Genomic DNA, 23,768 nt, shown 5'->3' on the forward strand with positions numbered 1-23,768 from the left:
TCTCTTCACTGCCATCTCTTCCATTAGATTTCACCCATTACTGTTTCATACAGAGCTGCTTTATTATGTTGGAGGAGGCCCTTCTAGCTCTCCATCTTTCCCATCTTTGACCTTTCCTGCCTACATCCATCTCTTTCTGCCCTTTATTTCTCTCCCTGCCTTTGTATCCCTCTTATCTGTACTCTCTCTCCCTCTGTTCCTGTCTTCCTCTCTTTTCCTTCCTGCCAGTCTGTGCAGCATCTCTTTCTCCCTCTCACGTTCCCTGGCAGCAGGCAGCAGTGCTTGTCACTCTCGTAGCTTGGTGTAGCCGCCTAACAGGAGGCAGACCTCACCCAGCCTCTCTGCTACATCCATCAACTGGCCTGCAGAGCTCGCATGCCAGCTGACACCACCCATTCTGTTTCCCTTCACATCAACACCTTCAGGAGGCCGCTGTCCCGTAAGCACAGAGAGAACGAGTGCAACAGAATAGGAGAATAAGAAAACATCTGATTTATGTTGCATTACGTATTAGTTTTACTGTTCATTTTCAAAATTCACATTCAGTGGAGGTATTTCAATTGCTTAAAGCTTTTTAATCATTGTTGGTGAAAACGAATGACTATTTCCCAAAGTCAGAACCCTGAGAGCCAAAAATTTCATTTAGGTGTATTCAAGATATATAGCTCAGAGCTGCACCGTTGACAATCAATTTAGGAGTGACTTTGGTAACTCATAAAATGTGTCAAGCTTTTGTACCTAAATATGCATCATTTTATGTAAGTGATTTAGCAAATGCTCACTAATACAACCAAAGGACGGAGAAATGGGGCAGTTGAATGCTTAAAATTCCACTTTATGGCCCCCTAAAAGGCTTGCGTGACTCAAGTGAGGTTTCCAAATCATGAAGGGAGCAAAGAGAAGTTGGGTGTCAGGAACGAGGCGGCACTGGAGCTGACAGAAGACGCTACATCCTCTCATGGCCAAAATGAACGAGAGACGAGATGGCAACTGTCTGGACGGGAGAAAACAAGAGCCCAGGATTTGAGAATAAAACTGCAGACACTGTCAATTGCAGATGCATCTTGTTCAGTATAAGTATGAGACATGACTGTGGCCTGAGAGTAGACTGTAGAAGTGACAACTGACTTGTGACAGAATATGTTACCCAGGGAAGTAGAGCTTTGCCAGAATAGAATATATGATTTAGGATGACTCTTGCTAATGCACTTATGTCCTTTAAAGTTAGTCAGGTAAATTAAGAACTTACATAGGAGCCAGATACCCGGACTGAAAGAGTCATCTGTAGTCATTTAGTTTCTCCTCATAGCTGTTTTGTGTCTTTGTAGTCATTTAGAGTCTTGTTATTGTGGCTTTGTCTCTCTATTGTCTTTTTGCACTGCTGTCTGGTCATTTTGCGGTTCTTTAAAGTAATTTCTGTCTCTTTGTAGTCATTTTGCATGTATTTGCTTTCGTTTTATGACTCTTTTTAGGCCTGCTTAGTAGCCTATCCATTTGCTAGAACTAAAATGAATGAGCGTTGAGCAGACTAGAAGAGAGGAAGAGAAAATAATGGAGCTGAACAAATTCTGCAACGATGACAAACTGAGAAAAGAGCAGAAAGCAGAGCAGGTCTCTGTGGTGAACACACTTCCACTCTGCCACAGCTGATCACCTTTATACAGTTTCATTAACGATACAAGACATTAATGCATCCTTGCACAAATTGTTGAGACTCTAATACCATTAATCCCCCTAATTTCCCACAGTTCTTACATTTACATTTTACTATCATGGAAAAAAAATCTACTGTGATAATTTTTTTGATCCGATTGATGTCGGTTTCTAGTCACCATGGCAACTTAACAGTTTTCTCTCATGCTGATACAGTTCATGAGTACCTAATTCTCCAAGGCATCATCATCATTCACCGCTTAGATATCATATCCAGTATTTACATTTTTCCTCCAGTATCTCTGGTAGCGATTGGGTACGCTCCCTGACAACAGTTACCAAGGTGTTAATGACGCTTTGATGAATGAACCAATCTCCACCACTTGTAATATATTAACATATTCAGGAGCATTTGGGAGCTGCGCTGAATGTGAAGCTGTTGTTATTTCTTAGTTCCCAAGATGCCTCATGTTAATTGTATAAGGAATGATAAAGAATATTACTGGCAAGATTAAATGCAAACTTATGAGTAGAAAATATTTCTACAGCAGCTTGTGCATGTGTGTGTGTACGTGTATGTGTGTGTGTGTGTGTGTATGTGTGTGTGTGTGTGTGTAATAAAACAGAATTCTTTGGAGTACAAGTAAACATCAAACAGTATGTCATTAATGAATTTTGAAAGCCTTGGCGTATTCACAAACTGCACTGGTATATTTGTGTATAATTGTTTCACGTTTAGATTAATATTGGAGCATTTACAGAAGTTTGACCCACTGTTAGTATCTTCTATAGTATTTGCTCATAATAGATAGTAAGATGAAACAAGTCAACGCATAAGATATGCAGAGCTGAACTAAAGCCCATCGAGGGTAAAATCTTTTTGAGGCAAACAATGGCATGTATACTGTATATGTGTGTCATGCGTTCTCTATGAATCAGTTCTGGACAGGATTGCAGAACATACGGCACAGTGCTGTAACAGGTCTCAGAAGGATTCGCTCTTATCCTCCAGCAATCTTTAAATGCAAGTGAGCTCCAAATGCAATAAGAAAACTTGGACATATATTTTATATCCCTTTTAAAAAGCATTTCAATACATCATCATGACTCTTTTAGTTCCTTCTCTCTATATTGTCACACTCTTGTTCACAAAGTAAGACGGATAAGTACACTTATAGTGGCCTAAAGAAATGTCATGACTCAGAGGTTAGTGTTAAGTCTTTCTTTCATGGCAAGTGACATTACACAAAATGTGAAAAGCTTCTCCACCAATATACCTTCTCTGTGTCTTAGAAAATTAAAATAAACCAAATATGAAGCAGCAGGCTTGATGGAACATTTTTGTGTTGTGTTTTTAAGCGGAGATTTTGAAGAAATTTAGAAGAATATGGAAAGTAATACTATTGGCTAATACTATCTAGTCATTCTAAATTGACATTTAATACATACATACATTTATATATATATACACACACACACACACATATACATACATACATACATACATACATACATACATACATATATATATATATATATATGCCTTCTGATTAACAACTATAACAACTACAATTACCACCTCGGTTTGTTTGCCTCTACAACAAGTCAAGCTACAGTTTACATCCATGTCTGTCCCGACTCACATATACTGTATGTAGTGAAGACTTTGAGGGAATTTAATTGAAGGTACTAAGTGCATTATTTGATGAAATGGAAGTTGTCACTGTCTTGACATGTATAAGTCTAGTGAATAATTTTTCAAGAGGAGTACAGAAGACTGATAGAGCTTCATCGCAAAAACAATCACCTGAAGATAAATTTCAGCAAAGCCAATGAGCTTGTGGTGGACTGCAATGCTTCAAATATAGACGATGCTGCAAAACTGAAAAACATGGATGCTTCACACACATGATTCACACACTTCAACTCGGCAGCAGAGAAGATCTATACAATCAGCACAGTTTCAAGGTGGACGCTCAGAATTCAGTATCTGACCAAATTTGAAATGTGGTCACAATCTCCCCTTCTGTTCCTGAGTTATGGTGTTGGATAATGGCTAGTGTTTTTGCAGAACATTAAGAAGTCATAGTGAAGTTGACCTTTGACCTTTTAGATATGAGATATATCTAATATATATCATGTCAATGAGCTTGACCTTTGACATCTAAACTCTAATGAGTTCATTCTTGAATCCAAGTGGATGTTTCTGCCAAATCAAAAAATTCCCTCCATCTTTCCTGAGATATTGAATTTATGACCCGAAACCTAATGCCTCCGGCCAGCGCAGACACATAAAAATACATAAATAAAGAGTAGATATTGCAGCATGTAAAAGAAAAGACCTTTGTTACTATTAAATGGGGTTTGTGACTTTTATCCTTATTTTATCATATTTTAACATCCCTTTTGTCTACTGCCCTGAATCTGAGGTCCAAATTTTTAATTTGAATTGGAAAATCTTCAAAGTTTTATCAGTGTTTCACTGTCCTTGCCAGATGAGACAGAAGATTAAGTGTCAGACTGTGTTCGCTGGGCAGAACAAGGCACTCAGCTTGCTTCTATGTTGCCATATTTTTCTCCATCACTGCCAATGCCATGCAAGTCTGTTCTTCACTCACGCCAAAACACAGCAGTACATTATTATACAACATGGTTTGACGTGCGTGGTTATCATGAATAAAAACCCCTGCAGAAGATAAAAGGAAAAGCTTCAACTTCTGGCTGACATTAGTGAGGAGAGCATAGAGCAGCATTTATTATAACACCTTCCCCAATTATTTTTAGTTTACTGGTATTTATGCATCAGTTCTGGTATGAACTGTTCTGAAGAGAGCTGAATGAACTTTGAACTTAGCATTAACTCCTCCATGGTCTCCTAATTCCAGTTGCTATAATTGGCAAAAATGATGTGAAAGGAGAAACTAGAGGAGAGGTTCATAACAGCTTCCAAGTTAGGAGAGTATAAGCTAAGAAAGATGCAAATCATCTGTGGCTACACACAGTGTTGACTTTGACTTTGTTTGAACTCTGCCTGGGGTAATATGCAGCATTGCTGATCTGTAAAATGAACACAACTCAAACAAAACTCAAACAAAACTGGCAGTGCAAAAAAGGCTGAATGAATGTTTTACTGTAAAAATGCTGTTTCTGCCATCTATGGATCTATCTCAAACATTTGAAGCAGAATATTGGCACCTGAAATGTGGTTTTCTTCTCGCCAAACTCAATATTGAAGGCAAAACACATCCCAGTCTGATCTCTGCCATCTGCTTTGGGTTTTGTCAGAACACCACAGGGGTGCAGACAGGCAGTTGCATCTTGTTTCATCAGTTTTAACAAGGGAAGGGTCACTAGTCTGGTCTTAGTGGCACGTTTCCAATGAAAACTAGGCAATTCATCTCCTACTACTCAATAATTTTGTTATGTTTTTTATTTACTACAGAGGCAATTAAATTTTGATTTGTTGTCAGATTAGGGATTTGTCAGACAAATCTGTTTCCGTTCTGTGGGTCATCATCTTTACTGAATAAATGCTTGTTTTCTGTCTGTTTTTTTCACTGTCTCTCTGCTTGAAGAAAAGTCCCAGCAGTACAGCCTACCTGGTGGATGAACACCTGTGCACCTCTGGGGCTCATGAGCAGCACGGCCCGCCGTAGAGTGTCCCGGTACCGGTTGAGCTCCTCTGTGCGCATTGTGTTGAAGAGGTCTGAAAAGACTCGGCTGACGTTGCGGTCCACCTTCTGCAGGGAGACATCCAGACCCAGACGAGACGCCTGGTCCATAAAGGTTTGCAAACCCCGGATATCTGAAGGAGGAGAAAGAATGGCAGAATGGATAATATTGAGGAACACAAATAGACAGGAAAGAATAACACTTTGGGCAGGTGCTGGTGTGTTATGGAGTACTTTATTCCCTGAGCATTTAATCAGAATTGTGCGCAAACAACCTGTACTTTCAACACCTGCACACGGCTCCGTTCCAAGGGCTTCAAGGCAGGTTTCGTTCTTTGCTCCTGATCTAAAGCGTGACAAAACACAACAAGCACTCCTGTCTTTCTGTTTCCTGGGGTTTACAGGATATGAAACTGCAGGCAGGTGTTGCTGTCCTCGGAGATCTGTGTGTGTGTGTGTTCGCTATACAGGAAACCACTTAAAAGAAGTCTGCGCTGCACACACAAATCAAAGGTGATGTGCGGCAGAGGGCTCACAATAAGCACACCAATCCCAGCAGTCACAGAGGGAGCAGCAGCACAGCATGTGCTAAGTCATGCCGCATTGTTAAAGAGGCTGGCCAAATCGCTTCTGCATCCACAACTGATGATGTTGAGTGTGTGTGTGTGTGTGTGTGTGTGTGTGTGTGTAGGTGGATTTTCCCCTGTTGCATCTCTGAAGGTTTGATGACACATCAAGTGCTCTAGTACTTTAGTGCAGACTGGCTCAAACAAACATATGGCTGCATAAATGCATCTCACATGCACAAGCCTAAAACATCATACCATAAGGGTGTGTGGTCGTTGTTTGGGGAGATACGGCACTGGAAATTAGGCTAAAAAGAAAGCCCTTGACCTGGTCTGAGCAGTGAAGCAACACATTGGTACATCACCCCCATTTCTCAGTCTATACCTTGGGGCAAAGTGAAACGGCAATATGACTAAGTACAATATGAAGCAAACCCTAAAGAATTAAATGCGATGCACAATGTTTTTGTGCCATTGTTGTAATGCAATTTATTTTTAGGGGAACGTAAATACTCACAGAATAAACATGTTCAAAGGGTAGAACAAAACATGAAATTAAATCATTCATCATTTTGAAGCTTGAAACTCTTAGTGCACTCTGAAAACTCTTTGCCTTCCAATCACACACACTTGCACTCGCACACACACACACACACGCACACACACATCTGTTGGCTTTCATGTCTCTAAATTGAAACTATTACCCTTGGTGGTGTTGCTTTGGATACAATGGGCATTAGCTCTGCGTAATCCCTCCTTTTGTTGGAGCACAAACACAATTAGTAAGGAAATCATAGCTCTTTCCCTCCTGTTTCACGACTCGATCAGCAATTAATTTTGGTTACAATATTTTCTATGTACAATATTCAGCTGCAGAAACATATGGATACTGACTATAGACAGGGTGTGATTTCACATATATTCTCTTTTCCAATGTGAGCCATCTCTGTTACATAAAAATAAAAAAAATAAGCCTTCTATATATTTGTGACTCAATAAGCAAACAAATTACTAACCCATATACACGAATCAACAAGTTTTGGAGTTCAAGACATTCATTACTCATCCAAGAGGCTTTTTCAGCTGTTTTGGATCATTATTCACACTACGATGTCTATGAGAGTCTCAACATGAATGTTGTACAACCTGCATAAAAGAGATGAACCTACACAGACATGTAAATCACACAGATTTTCAATGAAACAACAATCAACCTGTTAGAGGCTTACTAATTCCTTCAAGAACAATTCAGTTCAGATAGTGTTATCCTTTGCATCCTTTGGGTCGCAGGGGGGGCTGGAGACCATCCTGGCTGACACCAGCCGAGCGATGGCATGCACCCTCAAGGTCTCCAGTTCACCATAGAGGCAAACAACCATTCAGGCTCACATTCACAAGTACAGCAGTCAGTCTCACCGTTAATCTGCATGTCTTTCGACTCTCGGAGGAAGCCAGCAGATTCAAATCCAGACCCTTCTTGCAAGAGTGCTTGCACCACCGTGCTGCCACAGCGAGAGATCTTATTTATTATTGCTATCGTCATTATTGCTATTTTTAAAAAATCTTATTGTAATCTTTTCATCTGATCTTGATTCATTAAGCACTTTGGACTTGTATCAAAGATGCTATATAAATAAAGCTATTATTATCATAGATTTAGTTATTTGATAGCAAGAGATCTGATCAAAAATGACAAAAACCATATTCAGTTCACTTACTGTAATGTTGCTGTGAAAAACTTGCATCTCTCAAATGGGAAAGAGAAAAAAACATACTGTAACCAAACAATCAGTTTTTAATCCCATGAAAAGCTGAGGGAAAGCAACCATGCGATAACTACTCCAGGACCCCCGATAGAAACATGGTACTTCAAAGCCAGCGTTCCAAACCGGTAGCAAGCTTTTCCATGGGGCAACCGTGTCAGCCATGGACGGGGCTGCAGTAAAGAGGATTAACGTGGAATTAAAGGTCTGATTTCTGGACATGTTTACCCAAGCTTCATTTCTGAACACAAATCTGCTTCTGAAAGTTTTAGATATCAAAACTTCACCCTTCTCTGCCTCTCCTGCACCAGCATCCTGCTCTCTCGCTCTGACACATGGCAAATTACTCAGTACTCAGATTTCTCACTATCCCTTACTTATTCTTACTTAGCAGTACGTATCTGTGATCTAAGAGGACAGGGACGATAGAGCTGGAAAGTCTCCCTCGATCTATCTTACTCGAGTTGTAACTAAAGTGGGACTCCCTCTTGGATTGGAGCGATGCAGAAATGAGCATATCATGATCAAAGGGCTCTGAGGTTTTTACTGAGCTTTCAAGCTGTGTTGCAATCCAAGCAGAAAAGTATGAGAAATGGCTACGCCACCAACCTGTGTTTACTCAAAACTGAGATTAGACTGTTACAGCAATCACTGATATTTTTGCTTCAATGACATCAGTTAATTGTATGCATTATAGTTTTTTTTGCAAATCTGAAATCTATCAGGTGTTGAGTGTTTCATGCGATGCCGTGAGAGCCACCATAGCAACACAGAGAAAGTAGAAAGTCAGAAAAGCTCTGCTTCAGTTTCACCCTGCTCTCTTTTTACTGACTGCAGACATATAGTCTATGTTAACACAGTACTGTAAGGTAAATTATTATTATTCTTATTATGAGGTATATTAACTATCTGAATAAACGGCAGTGAAAAAAAAAGGCAGTGATCAATGCAATTAACACCAAATGGGGACCGTTTGGTAACAAGCAAAGCTGAGAGAACACTCCCCATAACAAAAGTGATGAGAAAAGTGTGGGAAAAAGACAAATTAGCAGCTGATTATGCACCAGAGTAAGTATGTAATAAAAATTCACAGTTCAACTACTTAGGATTTGTGCTGCAAATCATGTTAATGAAATTACATTTTCAGTTAGGTTCAATTGCAATATATATATATTTTTTAAAGTTTTTAATGAACTCATTTTTAGTAGATAAAATAAAACTGATATTTCATTAAAAACACTCAACACATAATGAGCCCTACACACATACTTTGGAAACAATGTAGCAGCATTTCAGAGAAACTCACTCACTCGAGAAAATGTCTGTGGGCTAAGAGAGCAAATGACAAATTCAATCAATACTCAGAGAATGCAAAGATAGATACTCATTTTTGCAATACAAGAAAATGAATTGATTATGTTTTGTCTTCTGATCATAATAGGGCCCTTCATGTGTGTGATCAGAGAACAGGTTGCTGTTTTAGATGTCTGTAGATATGTGCACATACACAGTCAGTCTTCGCCTGACTGTCTGTCTGTCTGTATGCATGCACATTGCTTGTTATGAACTGAGATGTGGGGACAAACAAACTCAACACCTTTCAGAAGAGAAACACAGGGTGAATAAAAACGTATTATGTTCTTACACCATGCCAAACACCATAACAGTGTGTGAACAGCAGTCTGTCACAACACTGATTGAAAGGTAGCTCCAGACTGGCCAATCATACCGGCAAGGCCAACTGACAGGCCCCAGGAATCAGGGCACGCTTAACATTGCAACAAAGAAAAAACATGAGGCACCTACATTCAGTCTGATCTGTACCCACAGTTCCACCAATTTTAATTTAATGGTGGGATTTCAATTGTGTCACAGACACACCTGAGCCAAAACAGAAGGGGGAAGTAAACAAGACATACCATTAATGTAATGCAATACTTATGTTGGCGGGCAAGACGCAAGGTAAAATGAAACTAAAATGCTAGTTTGCTACATGAATGCACTGAATGTATACAATATAATGCAGTCCAATACAAAACCACTATGACTTGTGGCTTCAAAAACAACTGTTGGTACTGAGTGACTGTCACTGATCTCATCTGGTGTTAGTATAATCTCTCTGCTGTTGCACGACTTCACAGATAACGACTTGTGTTTTCCTGCTTTATGGACAGGGATGAACGAGTTTCGAAACATTTACTGTAGTTTCTGCTGAGCCTATTGACATTAAAATGATCACTACTCAGCCTTGAAACTTTGTCCTTGGCTTTAATGCACTGTTTGATCGCAGGAGGTGTGAATTTATTATTGTCATTTCACTGTGGTTCATTCGGCTGGCAAGTTTTAAAAAGCAGCTTTTCACCATTATACATTTGGTAGGAATTAATATGTTGCATCACTGTTTCTTTTGTTGGTCAGAGACTGAAAAGAGAAGAAAAGCTCTGCCCACAAATTGTTCCCATGTTTCCAGTATAAGCAGTCTGGTCTGAATGTGCAGAACGGGCTGGTTCAGGCTGGAGTTCCAGCTCCTGGACTGAATTATTATCTCAGTCCAGCCTTGGTGAATGGTCACGAAGAAGCTGTCCAGTGACTGCATTTTTGGCTTCCAACACCGCCATGCTAGTTTTTAGTCCAAGTGGAGAATAAAATTAATTGCCCTACTTAAGTTTGGCTGACTTGCTCTAGGAGTGATACAATTCTGTGTGCTTAGAAAGGAGACAGCTGTACCAGAATGCAACAACTTGCATGCTAAAAATACAATAGCAAAAACTGGAATTAATACACATCAGCCCTGCACAAGACTGGAGGGTCCACTTTTGAGTAAGGCTTTAGGTCAATTTGGGGTTAAAATAATCTGTTGAGATTCAGGCAATAGGCGTGAGACATTTTGTTGAGCTTTCACTTTTTGTCCCCTTATTGAGGAGCATCACCACAGAACTATGCAAATTAGGCCCCACCAATTATTATACCCTTTCACAAAAAAGGTTAAGTGCCTTCTGTGTGGTCATGCAGGATTTATTTGTTCATTTCCAACTGGTAATAAACATTTGTTAGTGAGGAGAATAATGGAGCAATATCTATATATTCCTGTATATTTCTTACTTCCTGTAATTTCCTACTATCATAGTGATTAACATTTTCTCACTGGCTCCTGGTGAGTTTTTCAGATGAGATTTAACATATTATCAAGTGCAGAACTATTTCCTGAAAGCTATTCATATATGCTGCCTAACCTAGGGAAAAATACGTTCCATATTTTTACAGTTTCTCTCCATTTACACACCTTCCTTCTCTACTTTACATTTCCTTCTCCCTTTTTAATGGAAAGCCAGTTAAATGAAGGTCAACTGTATGTTCACTCCCTGTGAAATTACCTGGCAAGTTAGTTGGCAGTGTTACAGACCGTATGGCCTAAATGTTGCATGAATTAAGATGAAATAAAGTAACACAATAAGAAGGGTATGAAAGAGTATGTCATTACACAGAGATGTCTTCTTCACAGCAGTGCTGTGCTGGTCAGGATTTTTAATAAATGATTAACATCGACTGAGGCCTGTTGGAGGTATCCAAGATCTGCTCTGCTTTTAAACACAGGCTTTTTTAAAAACTCTTCCATGAAATTAAGTACTTCTAACCAAAATGTATTTAATAATTCCCATGAATAAAAGATTTGCATTATTTTCCACTACAGTTCCTTTCTTCTTTTATGTTTAGAAAAGATTTCTGGGATCAAGAAACATTGAATTTATTTCTCAAGCAAATTCTCTGCAAAATAAGGAATTAGATCTGTTTCCATTCTTTATCTGTTGTTTTTTTTTAATCTCTTCTCTTTTCATCTCTTATCTTCATGGTATGGTTGTTGTTTCTTCTTCCCTTGTAAGATTTTGGACACATTGCCCATTGTATGCAGCATTTTCCATTGTAACTGAATGCACAGATATCTGCATATCTGCTTACTTTTTTTTAAATAACTCCTTATTTTGCAAGAATCCATGAAACTGATTATTTGGAATCTTACAATGCTTAGAAATATTCTAGTATCCATCTCAGAGTCAGTAAACATTTGTCAGAATATAACCAACCCCTGCACAAAGGTGTCTTCACTCCTCCCAAAAGGCTTGCTTCATTGTCTCAGATCTGTCACTAACCCTAACCCTCCCATTATGCATTACAGACTTGATACAGACTCTGCAGGGGTTATCCTTTGTGTTTGTCTGCATTCAGACCCTGCCTGTGTTATAAATGCATTTTCTACATTAGGAACCACCCCCTACTTGGGACCAAAAGCACCTTAATCAATCTCACACCTAATCCCAGCCTAATTCTCTCCTCCTCTAATAGAGAGCCAGTCACCACAGGGTGGGCAGAGACAGATGTATCTGCTCCACAGTCATTACTAAGCTCATGTTAACTCAGGCAGACCTGCCAAGGAGCCTACTGATGTTCAAGAAAATCGACCCTTCTTCAAGATTTCCTATAACCATGCCTCAGTCGCCTTTTACACTCTCCTTGTTATGATAAAATGACAAGGCAATTTTACAGAAGCTTTTGTTTGCAGATGGTCTACCCACTGTCCACCCTCTCACACAGAATCAATAACTGGCTTCCTTTTACATACCCACAACTGTGAGTACTGTGCAAGCTCACTGTAAAAGCCATTTACAAAGGCATACTGATTACATATTGCAAACCTTTACAACAAGAGTCTACAGCCATACTAGCAGCCCTGTGGGGCTATGACTAAAATGCTATTTTAGCATGCTAACATGTGCAAAATGAGAATGCTAGCATGCTGATGTTAACCAGGTTTAATGTTTAAAATGCCAACATACCAACTTAGTTTCGTATGTCCACATGCTAACACGTGCTAATCTGCAGTAAACACAAAGTACAGCTGAAGGCTGAGGAGAATGTCATTTTGCAGGTACTGGACACATTTAAATTTTCACCTGATGATGGAACTGTATGGAAAGTGATGGAGATTTGAATGTCCGTACCAAATTTCATGAAAATCCATCCGACAGATGTTGAGACACAGTCAAAACCACAAATGTAAACGTCATGGTGGCGCTAGAGCAAAAGTCAGGGAATTGCCAAGGTCATTAGGAATCATCTCTGGGCACCAATAATGACTCTACTGAATTTCATGACAATCCATCCAGTAACTGTTGAGATATTTCAGTTTGGACCAAAGTGGCGGACAGACAGATGGACCAACACACGGACGATGCCATCCCTAGAGCCATCATTTAAAACCATTTATGTAAGCAGTGCTAGAACAGAGCATGAGATTTTGGTAAACTTGGTTAAAACACAATCCGAAGGGGTGAATGTAACAAAACTTTATATTTATTCTTTCATATTCAAAATAGAGAGAGATTAAACAGCGACTCTTAGCTTGTATTTGAGGTGTTGTCAGTATCTTACTGTTTAAGCAGGTGTGGGCCAGAGAGACAGGCATGTTGTGTCAGATTTCAAACAGAGCATGGCATGACCGACTTATTCAATTTGCAGCCACTCTGCTGAATGCTGTCTATTTAAAGACATGGTTGTTGCAGATATGAGCATGAACCTGGATTGTGTCTCGTCATGGTCAAATGTAAAATCAAATGAAATAAAACTATACCTTTCGATTCACTGCAGGAACTCGACCCATAACTGTGGTTTCAGTCAATGTTTTTTAAATGCAACAACAAGCAGTTGTTTGTGTATGAAAGTTTGATTTGATATCTGAGCACTCTGGTAAGTTTGAGAAGAACACCCACAACGCACATTTGGCTGCATGGTCCGTCAGTTTGCCGTCAAGTTTGTTTCTCAGCGGGAGAGATGAACTTTTGTGGCCTTGTTATGTGTTTTTCAAATAAAAAGCTAAGACATTTGAGTACACTTCAGCACTGTCAAAGAGCATGCCTGAAATCAGTGACACTAAGACTTAAAAACAGCATTGGATATAAAAAAAAGAGAGAGAGAGAAGGATGAAAAAGAAAGAGAAGGACAGAAAGAAAGAAAAACAAAAAAAGGACAAAATTAAGAAAGAACAAAAACAGCTGAACAAAAAAAAAAAAAGAAGCTGAATCCTAGAAGGCGTAAAGGGTCTTTACAGTTACAGGATTATCATATAATTGTGTCCTCTCTTGTTTGCCTGAAGGCACAAAAGGCAAAATCACATAAAGATGCTTTGCCGTCATAGTACAATGTCGTCCCGCTTCTTATGGAGCAACAGCAGCATAAAAATAAGGTTATTTCTGTTACTTGTGAAAGAAATTATGGACCACGCTCTCTCACAACACAGAATCATATTATGTGTTGAAAATGTACAATGACAAATGGAACCAGAAGAGGTGAAGCCTTAGAAGCTGTTTACATAATGTGCCTTTTATGCAACTGATGCATTGGTGGTGACTGGAATGAATTGGCTTCCCTGACACACTTCATTACACTGAGCTATAACTTTGCCCCAAAGGTCAGGGAAGCCAGCTGTTTTAGCTGTAATAAAAGAAAAAGCTCACCCTGCGCTGTCCTGTTGCCGTTCCTGGTGTGGTTTTCACCAGCCAAAAACAAACGGATTTAAGAACTTTGATGGATTATAATAACAATTGTCTAGATACGTGTAATATAGATAATGAGGTTTTGAGCAATTCTTTGTATGCTACAGTGGGACGCCTGGAGCTACATGCAAGTGGGTGCTCTATCTTCTCTAACATCTCTCAACAAATTGATGACACAGCATCCCGGCATAACACAGCCTTATCACACCACATCTAGACATCCATCATACAAAGTTCACTCCTGCTTTACACATGGAAGTACGTAGAAATCATGCATTCAATGTTCAATTTGATTTGAAATATCAGATAAAAATAATTGAATGAAATGATCTCTCTGACTTCTGAAATAATCAAAAGGAAAGACAGTACAGTGTCGAGTCTACAGTCCAAAGTATTACTGTGACTGATATCGTATGATATCTGAAAGTCTTTCTCAACCTCCTCCTGGATCCATATTCTTCACATATGTTTTCCATTCTACCCTACATATATTTGTAATTTTGTTATCATTAAATTTAAACTGGACTTAATTCACTGTCTGACTTTCAGTGCATCAGACAATGAGTTATATGTTTTATTCTCATGTGCTGTGCATATCGACTGATATGATAAAAGCATGTACTTCATAAAGCATCTCAATGCATCCTGCAGCCGTGTTCCTGTAATGAAAAACCACATCACATTAGTTTTCTGCTCTGGTTGATAATTCAGGATAACAGCTTATTTTCCTATTGGAATCTTTTTATAAAGAGCTTCCCATGCCACCAAATGTCAGTTGGTCAGTTCACATTCTTAAATGTGATTTTTCCTGGTTTTCTTAGTCTCACATGACGGTAAAGTTAATATATGTAGGTTTTGGACTGTTGTTCGGACAAAACAAACACTTTAACTACATCAAATTTGGATTTAGGGAATCTCTAGGGGCCTTTCCCTTCATTATTTTTACATTTCATGATGAAACAGTCAAGAAAATAATCATCACATAATTACATCTAGGCATTTCTGGAAAACCTTTCTGAGTGAAGGGGATGTCACAGAGTTGTACTTCCTGCCGCCTTTCATACTAAACACAGACAGAATGCTGAAGAGAGAAGACTGAGAGGCTTGGACCTCACTAAAAACCTGATCTGAGCTCCTGAGCTGTGAGTAAAGTTACATCATCTCATTTCTGCTGTTTGATAATCACTGATCTGACAGAATGTGTTGGAAGCAATGTGATGGTTCAAACCTCTGTGCTCATGAAAGTTTAGCAATTATGGAAAAGGTGACTGGAGGTAGGAACACAGACTAAAGCAGAGTTTCTGAAAAGTTAGCAATGGAATACACTACATAATTCTAAATCGAAAAATGCACATTATGTATTGTATTAGGGAGATTATTCATAACCAAAAGTAAAGGAAAGTACTACAGTATATAAATAGAAAATGGTAATAGGTATTTTACGTGTTCATATGTCCACAGGAGAAAGTGTACATGGTCAGACATTTAACACAATTGCATTTGTGAAGCAAAAAAAACAATGATAACCCATCTGATAATCCATTCTGAATGTTGTTATTCACCTTCAGTAAACGCTTTTGATTTGAACTTCCTCCAAATGATTTAGAGAAATAATGAAATGGACCTGAAAATCAGTCTGTGGTCAAATGTTTTAAACTTTTCTGTCAATGAAAAAGTGCTGAAAGATTTTCAAAAACAGATTATGATTCAACTTGTATTAAGCAGCATATGAGCCCTCTGGCTGAATAACTTAAGTGTAACGGACCAAACGTCTAATTAAATATTTTGCATTGTTTCGCTCTTTGTTCCTCAGGTTGTGATTACAGTACAAAAGCAAATTTTAGCTAACTAACTTTGCTTTGCACATTTCGCAAAGAGCTTTATATAGAAAATCAGACGTCTGGTCCATTTTAATACACCTGCTTTTATGCACATTTTAAATTTGTACAAAAAAACAGCTGGATGGAAATGAGTGCAATGAAAACAAACATATAAATATAACTCATGACGTACATAAAGCATGTGACATAATATCATTGATCCATGTTAACATAAGCATTCAAACCAGCAGTGTTATGTACTTGCGCTTGTACTGTGCCATAACTATTCCATAAGCACCTTTCAATGTGAACAGATGTGAGCCAACTCCAATCTTAAATCAATGTCTGCTCAATATTTCATCAGAGCTTTGTCACCATCACACTCTACCCCTGGAGTGCAGAGGCGAGGCTCAGACTGTATGCTAACTAACTGATGAAATTCATCATGAAGAACACCGTTGGTTGTAGAAATCCAAGATTAGATCAAACAGCATTAAAGAATTGCAGAACAGAATGTCAATAGTTCATAATAACATCTTCTAATACTGTTCATATATCACCAGGTACATTTTCAGCTGTTTTTTGTGTGTAAAATCGCTGCAGTGAACTGCACTGTCAGGTGCACAAAGCGCACTGTTGAGCGCCTCCATTTCTGAATGAAAAAGCGTGTCCTCGTCTTCCTCCAACATGTTGCCATGACTTAGTTAAAGTCCCACCGATGAGCAGGCTTATACGCATCAACAAGTGGTTCTTTGCATTGACCATTTATGGCCGAATGTGGGCATGCAGAGTGCATGATGTGAGGCTGATCTACCTGCAGACATTTCCAGGTGGACTGTGATTTATAAAGGGAACATCGCCTGCAGGTGTGCATATGCACGGTTTTATAAAAATCTGTGTGGAGCGATGTGGAGACTGTAAACTTTAATTAATTGAAAATTAACACATGAAACAAACAGAACTGCCATATTCCCATCACGTTTTCCACACTGTTTTCCACCATTTGAAGTCTGACTGGCACTCTTTTAATTATGTCATTTAATGGCGACGTCTTCTTTCACAATGGTTTAAACCTGACAGGAGAATTAGCACCACCAGCTGTTTATCTCAATGAGCTCCACTTCTAATACACACCGGATGAAACGTGCATTAACTAGCACTTTTATTTTTGTTGATTTTCTGTAACTTCGGCTCAAATTTGTGCTACTTTTGGATGAAAACCTGGCTAATGACATTAAAAAAACAAATACATGACATTGGATGAATAAAATGATTTTACAGCTAAAAGCAGCTTCAAGTTTAAATGTAATTCTGGGAACAACAGGTGACATCACGGGTCTAGCGGGTGATACTGTATAAGAAATCAGAGAGACACTTTGTCCAACACTATTTAGTGCTTTATAGAGAACTAGCAGTACTCTAAAGGCAGGGCAAGTTTTTTTTAACAGCACCTTTGCAGGCAATTCAAAGTGATTTACATAATACGACTCAAAACAGGAAATGGAGGACGAGACATTTAAAGCACAAATCAAAGCAAATAAAAACACATTTTTAGATTAAGGAAATAGGAGGTATAGTTCAGGATTTAATCACATGGAGAAGAGTTTTTGTTGGAAGCAGCTTTTAAAGCTCTTAAACATAGGCAGAGAATGTGTGTCACATAGTGATGAAAAGCCGCTTCTTTGTGTTTAGTCTGAACTTTAGGAACTGACCACAACCAGATGACCACCAAAAGGCTCAAGTGTACAGTGTATCTGGGACGAAACTACTTAGATGTTTCCAGACATGAGCAGTACTTCATGCCCTAGTCTATGACAGACTAGGAGCAGGTGCAGAAACCTGAAAATTGCTGTGATGTGTTGAATAAGCTACAGCTGTGAGAGGATTTCTTAGAAAACCCTGAGGAAAAACTAATTACAGTGGCCCAAACTCTTAGCAAAGAAGTTTAAAAAAATTAAAGATTTCTTAATTCTTACCATTTTTTTCTTGCAATTTTTTAAAAAACCTGACTTTTTTAATTTTGCCATTTAGATTTTAACTATGAGGAGGGCTTTCTTAACTCAAGCAGCATCACTTAATGAAAGGAAATTTCACCTTGTGTCAGAAGGTACTTTTATAACTAGTAGCCTTTTAACCCTGTTCTCGTACAAATCACATATTGAGGTCTAAAATTTACCAACCTTACCAAGAGAAGAGTACATTCACACAAGTGTTTTTGGTTTCTTTTGATTCGACTACTCGTCGGGACTGAGGGAATGTGTACACAGTGCACTTGACTGACATCTCCCTGACTCTTTCAGGTGTACAGACTATGGCTACCTGAAGAAAATCCACAGGATATTCTCCAACAAAACTAAAACTGAAAGCACCAGCGTGGGTGTGCAGCACTTGTTACTGAACTTCACTACTTTTCTGGTATCGACCGAAATGTGTCCGTTAAACCAAGTCTCAAAAACTGTCAAACACTAAATGCTGCGAACTTGTTTCCTTATTCTTTGATCCGTTTCTAATATCAGACAAAATTTAGCAAATTTTAAACTCCTTATTTGTTTATTAAAAAATGTAAGACTTAAGATATGAAGACTTTGGCCTCTTTTGTTAAATGAAATAAGGGTTTTGTAGAAAATATGTGTTTATATTCCTTAAAGTAAAGTACAACAAGAAAGTAATTTAAACTCAGTGACATTTTTAGAGTACCCACCCAAGTTTAGCAAAGTAAATACAACAAAATAGCATTTCTAATTTTTTATCCGTCTGAGAGAATGACACCAAATGCAATTGATTAACTGGAGAAACGCAGAGCGTGAGAGACGTTCTCTGAGATTACGTCCCTCCTGCAAATGCAGTGACTGTGGTGCAGCCTCTCCTGTCCAATGCAGGCTTACTCATGCCATTGTTTCGTAATAGTCGATGTCATTCTGTACCGCGTTGGTTTCGATCGTTTCAATAGGCTACATCATTAACAATTAGCCTCCTCCAAATGCGGCTCACCTGCTGTGATGAAAAGTGAATTGCGGGAGGAAAATCCAAAATGTGAGTTTTTGGGCGTTTTTTATAAAACATACTGCTGAAGAAGAAAGCCAACGCAGCCGACACACACACACACGCAGGGACAGAGAAACAGACGGAGGCGGGGTGAGGCAAGCAGGTGTTTGTGAGAATGAAGGAGAATTAAAACGGTGAAATAAGGTAGTATTTCCAAAAGACGAATATAACTCCAGTCCTCCGTCATTCTGTGGGAAACACGGCACACACACAAACACACGTAATCTGAGTGAAACTGAGCAAACTGCTGCAGCTGTTTCTTTCTACTCATACAGCTCAGGCTCAAATTCAACATTCACAATCTCTTTAAATACTCAGTAGTGCCAACACAGACTTGCTGACAGTACTTCTCTCAAGGCAGTGGTGTGGGTCACTGTAGTACTGCCTCAAGGCAGGCACCACGGGTATTTTGACTGTTTTGTGATGAGGATCCTAATTAGCCGCTACATTCCTTAATTAAACGAGCGCAGAGTTAAACAGTGTAACACAAGCGCAAATGTCAATGGTGCTGACTTTGTAGCACCTAATTTAGCAGACTTAAGAAGGCTATTTTGTTAGAACTAGTATTCCCATCCATTATTTCTCACCAACTGTGCCTTGTTAAACTGAGCCTTCATGCTTCAGGCATAGGTTCCCTCTCGGCTATAGTGCACTGTGCTGAGGTGGGATGTTAAGCTGTACATGAAAAGTTCCTTATAGAATAGATTTCAGTGAATACATTGAAACATGGAGGAAAATGCAGATGGGTGGATAGAAAGCAAGACAGCCAGTCAGTATCAGTGCAAGTATCAAGTCAGACAGCAGGCCACTCACACAGAGAGCTGGTCAGACAGACAGGATGGATAGATAAACAGACAAAAACAAAGGTAGATAGCAAGGCAGCTTGTCAGACAGATAGACAGATGCTCTTCCATGGTGGGATTTTAATCGATCCAACACAATGCTGATAGTGCACTTTCTACAAAGACTGCCAATGTCAGAAACAAATCCAAGGACAGATCTCTGTAAACGTGAAACAACATGGTAGACACATTCACATGGAGCACTGTGGAGGACCGTAGAGTCCGAACTGTGGGGTGGAAACTTGTAAAGGGTCAGTGGGTGGCTGAATTCCCTCGAGGGCTTGCTTTACTATACACTACATCAACTGTAGCTTCCACTGTCCTGAAAAAAATAAAACAGATTTACGCTTCCTTCTAGTTTGCACTCGTCTAAGCAGTAAAAAGATTAGCCAGCAGCAGCAAAGTATCATCCGAGGAATGCTATTTCAGCAATATATTCTCTTCATCTCTCTGCCCTTGGACTGTCTTGCCAATCACTCCTCGATCCACAGCACTTTGCCTTTTGCCAAATGTGGGTCGGAAAAGGTCTGGTCCACAGGGAAAACGTGGTGAGAATAATGAAAGGAAAATGGAGAACATCTGAGAATACATAAATTATTGTTGGGAAACACCTTCATTCCCTGGTGCCATGCATGAGCCAATTAGGCTCATACTTGTCTCTTCATAAGGATGCTAATCATGCTGAAAGAGGTGATGAGATCTTGTTTTTCCCTACAATTTCTTCTGAACTTTGATTTATTTTTTAGCTGTGTGCATGTACAGTATGTGTGTGCGTGTGTATGGGGGAGGAGTGACACTCTTTCATCTCAGTTCCTACTCCTACTGTATTCTTTTCAGCATATGAATTCTCGGTGTAAACACAGCTTTACTTCAGTGGCAGTCGGATCTGCCCCTGACATTAGAGTTGGTTGTGAAGCATTTATATTTAAATGAAAGAGCTGAGATCATCTTATGTACAAATACCTTATCAGCTGCTCTATATTGGTCCCAACTCACCGTAGTCGCTCTCATAAAAGATGATGAACTTCTGCCAGTGCAGCTCCGACACAAGGGTAAGCAGGACGTCGTTGATTCGAACAGGTGGACGGGCAGCCAAGGTGTAGCTCTCCCCGTCTGGGCTGGGGTTGAGCTGGCAGGCAGTGCGGGGCGCACCATCCCCGTTTCTCTGGATGAAGAGGTGAGGAATGTGCATTGCGTCTGTCAGAGACTGCAGGGCACTTGCGGCTGCACAGCCCGTGGATGTGACCAGAGCGAGGATCCCCTGGTTCATCAGCTCACATGCTGGACAGAGGATAGAAAAAATAGAAAGGAGAGAGGCGTGGAGACAAGGATTTGAGGAAAGTAAAAGGATGGAGGACACAGACATGTATAAAGGGATAGAGGAAAAGGCAAGAAATAAAGAAAAAAAATCAGATATGTAAAGAAAAATGGAGTTGGGAAAAGAGCAGAGGAGAGAGAATGAGATAAAACATGGTTAGATATGCTTTTCCCATTCAATTCAAACTGTAAATTTGATTTTCATTTCAAAAATATTTTTTCAGGTTTTAAAAGCACTGTGCAATATTCAAGAGAGTGCTCTAAACTAGTCTTAAGAAATCAAGATGGTTCTTTGTGTATCCTACTTAGGATTACATGTGAGCCTCTGCAGTTGAGAACAGATCACAGAAAAGGAGGGGGCCGGCACTGAAGTTGTATTATAATGTGTAGATGAGAGATTCAGTGGGGGGCATCCTCTAATCCCTGTCCCCAGACGAAAATGAGACAGATGATTAAAGCGAAAAAGCTTGTTAGAGGTAACAGTCACGTGAAAAGAGCAGATGAATCAGAGCGCTACAAGAGTCATTGTGGTTTCTTAGCGAAAGCACAGAGCAGCAACTGAGTGGGAGGAATGTGTCACAAATGAAATTCAGGAGCATTTTAGGTGGATACAGGAGGTTTAAATGCAAAATGATGCATCCCAGATGTCTGAACTCAATATTGCCCCACACACTCTTGACTCGCTCTCTCTTTCATGAACACATGGTGAAAATCTGTAAACCAGCACAGATTAAACAGGCTTGTAATGTCTGTGTTGGGTCTTAACCTCCCTACATTTTTATTTACACACGTCATTTGGGGAGAATCTGTTTTGGATCCTCTTAGGGCAGGTCAGCATGTCTGCTGGAACAAAATGCCAAATGTCTTTTAAAGATGAAAATGCCATCTTCGACATTATTAATATGCCAGGAATTGATGAGAAAAGCTGTTCTGTCTAAGTGGTGGTGAATATTTAATGACAGTGGGTAGACTTGAGGATGCAGTGATCTGACATATAAGGCATTCATTATTTGCTCTTCAAATTGTCTGACAGTTGATCAATGACCTAAAAAGATGATGATGATGAAGATTCACTCAACCAAAATGACCATATGTTAAGTGCATTTACGCAATAATAGCTGAGGTTTTTATGCTATACCACTTAATTTCATACCTCTATCTTTAATACAGTTGTGTGTAAATTTATTCTAAAACAACCATACGTTCTCAGTTGAAAATCACAGCTTATACACATTCATAGCCGTTAACCCAAGATTTTTGTGGAGCACACAACCCATGCAGCAAAACATACACCTTCTTAGCTTACAAGATGAAAAACATGGAGATACATAACTAAGCAAGAGAGAAACTGATGTGAATCCAAATGCAAACGTTTAAATGAATAAAATTGAATTTGCATTTAATTTTAAGCCCCACCTCTGATATGAGCTGCATAATTGTCTTCTACAGGGATTGCCTAATTTTGCATGTGACACAGGACGACAAACGCTGCACTTAAAATTCAAGTCACTGTTTCTCAAACAGCAGGGCTCTTATAATTTCAGCATTAACAGACGAGCGTATTGCACAAAACAGCAATTAAATATTCTCTGCATCTCATATTACCACGCAATTATACAGTCCACTTCAGCGCTTGCAAAATGTAGCACAAAGCAACAGCACTGCAGTCCAGGACCAAATTCGAGTATATCATTCAACCCCTTGATACTGAGCGTTATCGAAAACCCAACAAGGACTGCACAACATGAGCATATACAGGTAAGTTAAATCCACCATTATACCAGAGGAGGTGAAAAGGAGGAGGTGAAGAAAAAGGCGTTAGGGAAGGTGGGGTAAGGAGAAAGAGAAAGGAAGGATGATAAGAGGGGGTGTTGAATGGAGCTATACTGGGAAAGGGTTGCGTATGTGTCTGTGATTCAAGGCAGAGGGGGAGGACTATTAATGTGACAAATGACGATTTCATCTGCTGACTGCAAGCACAGGACTGCATTAAGGCTCTGTAAATCACAAGTACTGGGGCAACTAAATAACATACTGAGGAAGAGCAAGGAAAGTAGGAATGTCAGGCAGTCGAGGGTGATGCACTGTAGTTGTTCCAGTAGAAGTACAAGAGAAGTCGAGGGATTATTTGTAGCTTTTTGCATGAATGCTCAGGAGAGTGCAGGAAAGACAGTGTTCTTCTCTAGAGCAGGAAGTGTGTGTGTGTGTGTGTGTGTGTGTGTGTGTGTGTGTGTGTTTGTGTGTGGGAGCGAGAAAGAAACAGAGACTTAAGCGACAGTTCCAACAAGCAGACCGGTTCAGATCATCACACATTAGATTGCTTATTTTCGTGTTTACATTGTTATAAGCAGTGAATGGTGCCAACAGAGCCATTCCAAGCCCCTCTGTTTTTTCTGTTGAGGTATCTAACACACTGATCCCGTACTTAAAGGTGGAGCTAGAAACGCTGCAGTCCCTCAATTGTTCAGAGGGAATCGGAGCAAGCAGTGCAGTCATCTCATCGTCTGACGTAGGATTCCCCACTCTCTCATTCTTTTTTTTCC

The 23,768-nt window shown here is 39.5% G+C and overlaps 1 protein-coding gene across 1 annotated transcript in view; it reads right to left on the reverse strand.

Moving 5' to 3' along the window:
* Window positions 1–23,768, reverse strand: part of grid1a (glutamate receptor, ionotropic, delta 1a) — a 230,263-nt gene that overhangs the window by 76,168 nt on the left and 130,327 nt on the right. Inside the window, exons 3-4 of the mRNA XM_041947768.1 lie at window positions 20,905–21,189; window positions 5,253–5,458 (exon numbers count right to left, since the gene is read on the reverse strand). Coding sequence (XP_041803702.1) covers window positions 5,253–5,458; window positions 20,905–21,189 — 491 coding nt within the window. The remainder of the gene's footprint in view (window positions 1–5,252; window positions 5,459–20,904; window positions 21,190–23,768) is intronic.

The sequence above is a fragment of the Chelmon rostratus genome, chromosome 11, assembly GCF_017976325.1.
Source record: "Chelmon rostratus isolate fCheRos1 chromosome 11, fCheRos1.pri, whole genome shotgun sequence".
Taxonomy (NCBI): domain Eukaryota; kingdom Metazoa; phylum Chordata; class Actinopteri; order Chaetodontiformes; family Chaetodontidae; genus Chelmon; species Chelmon rostratus.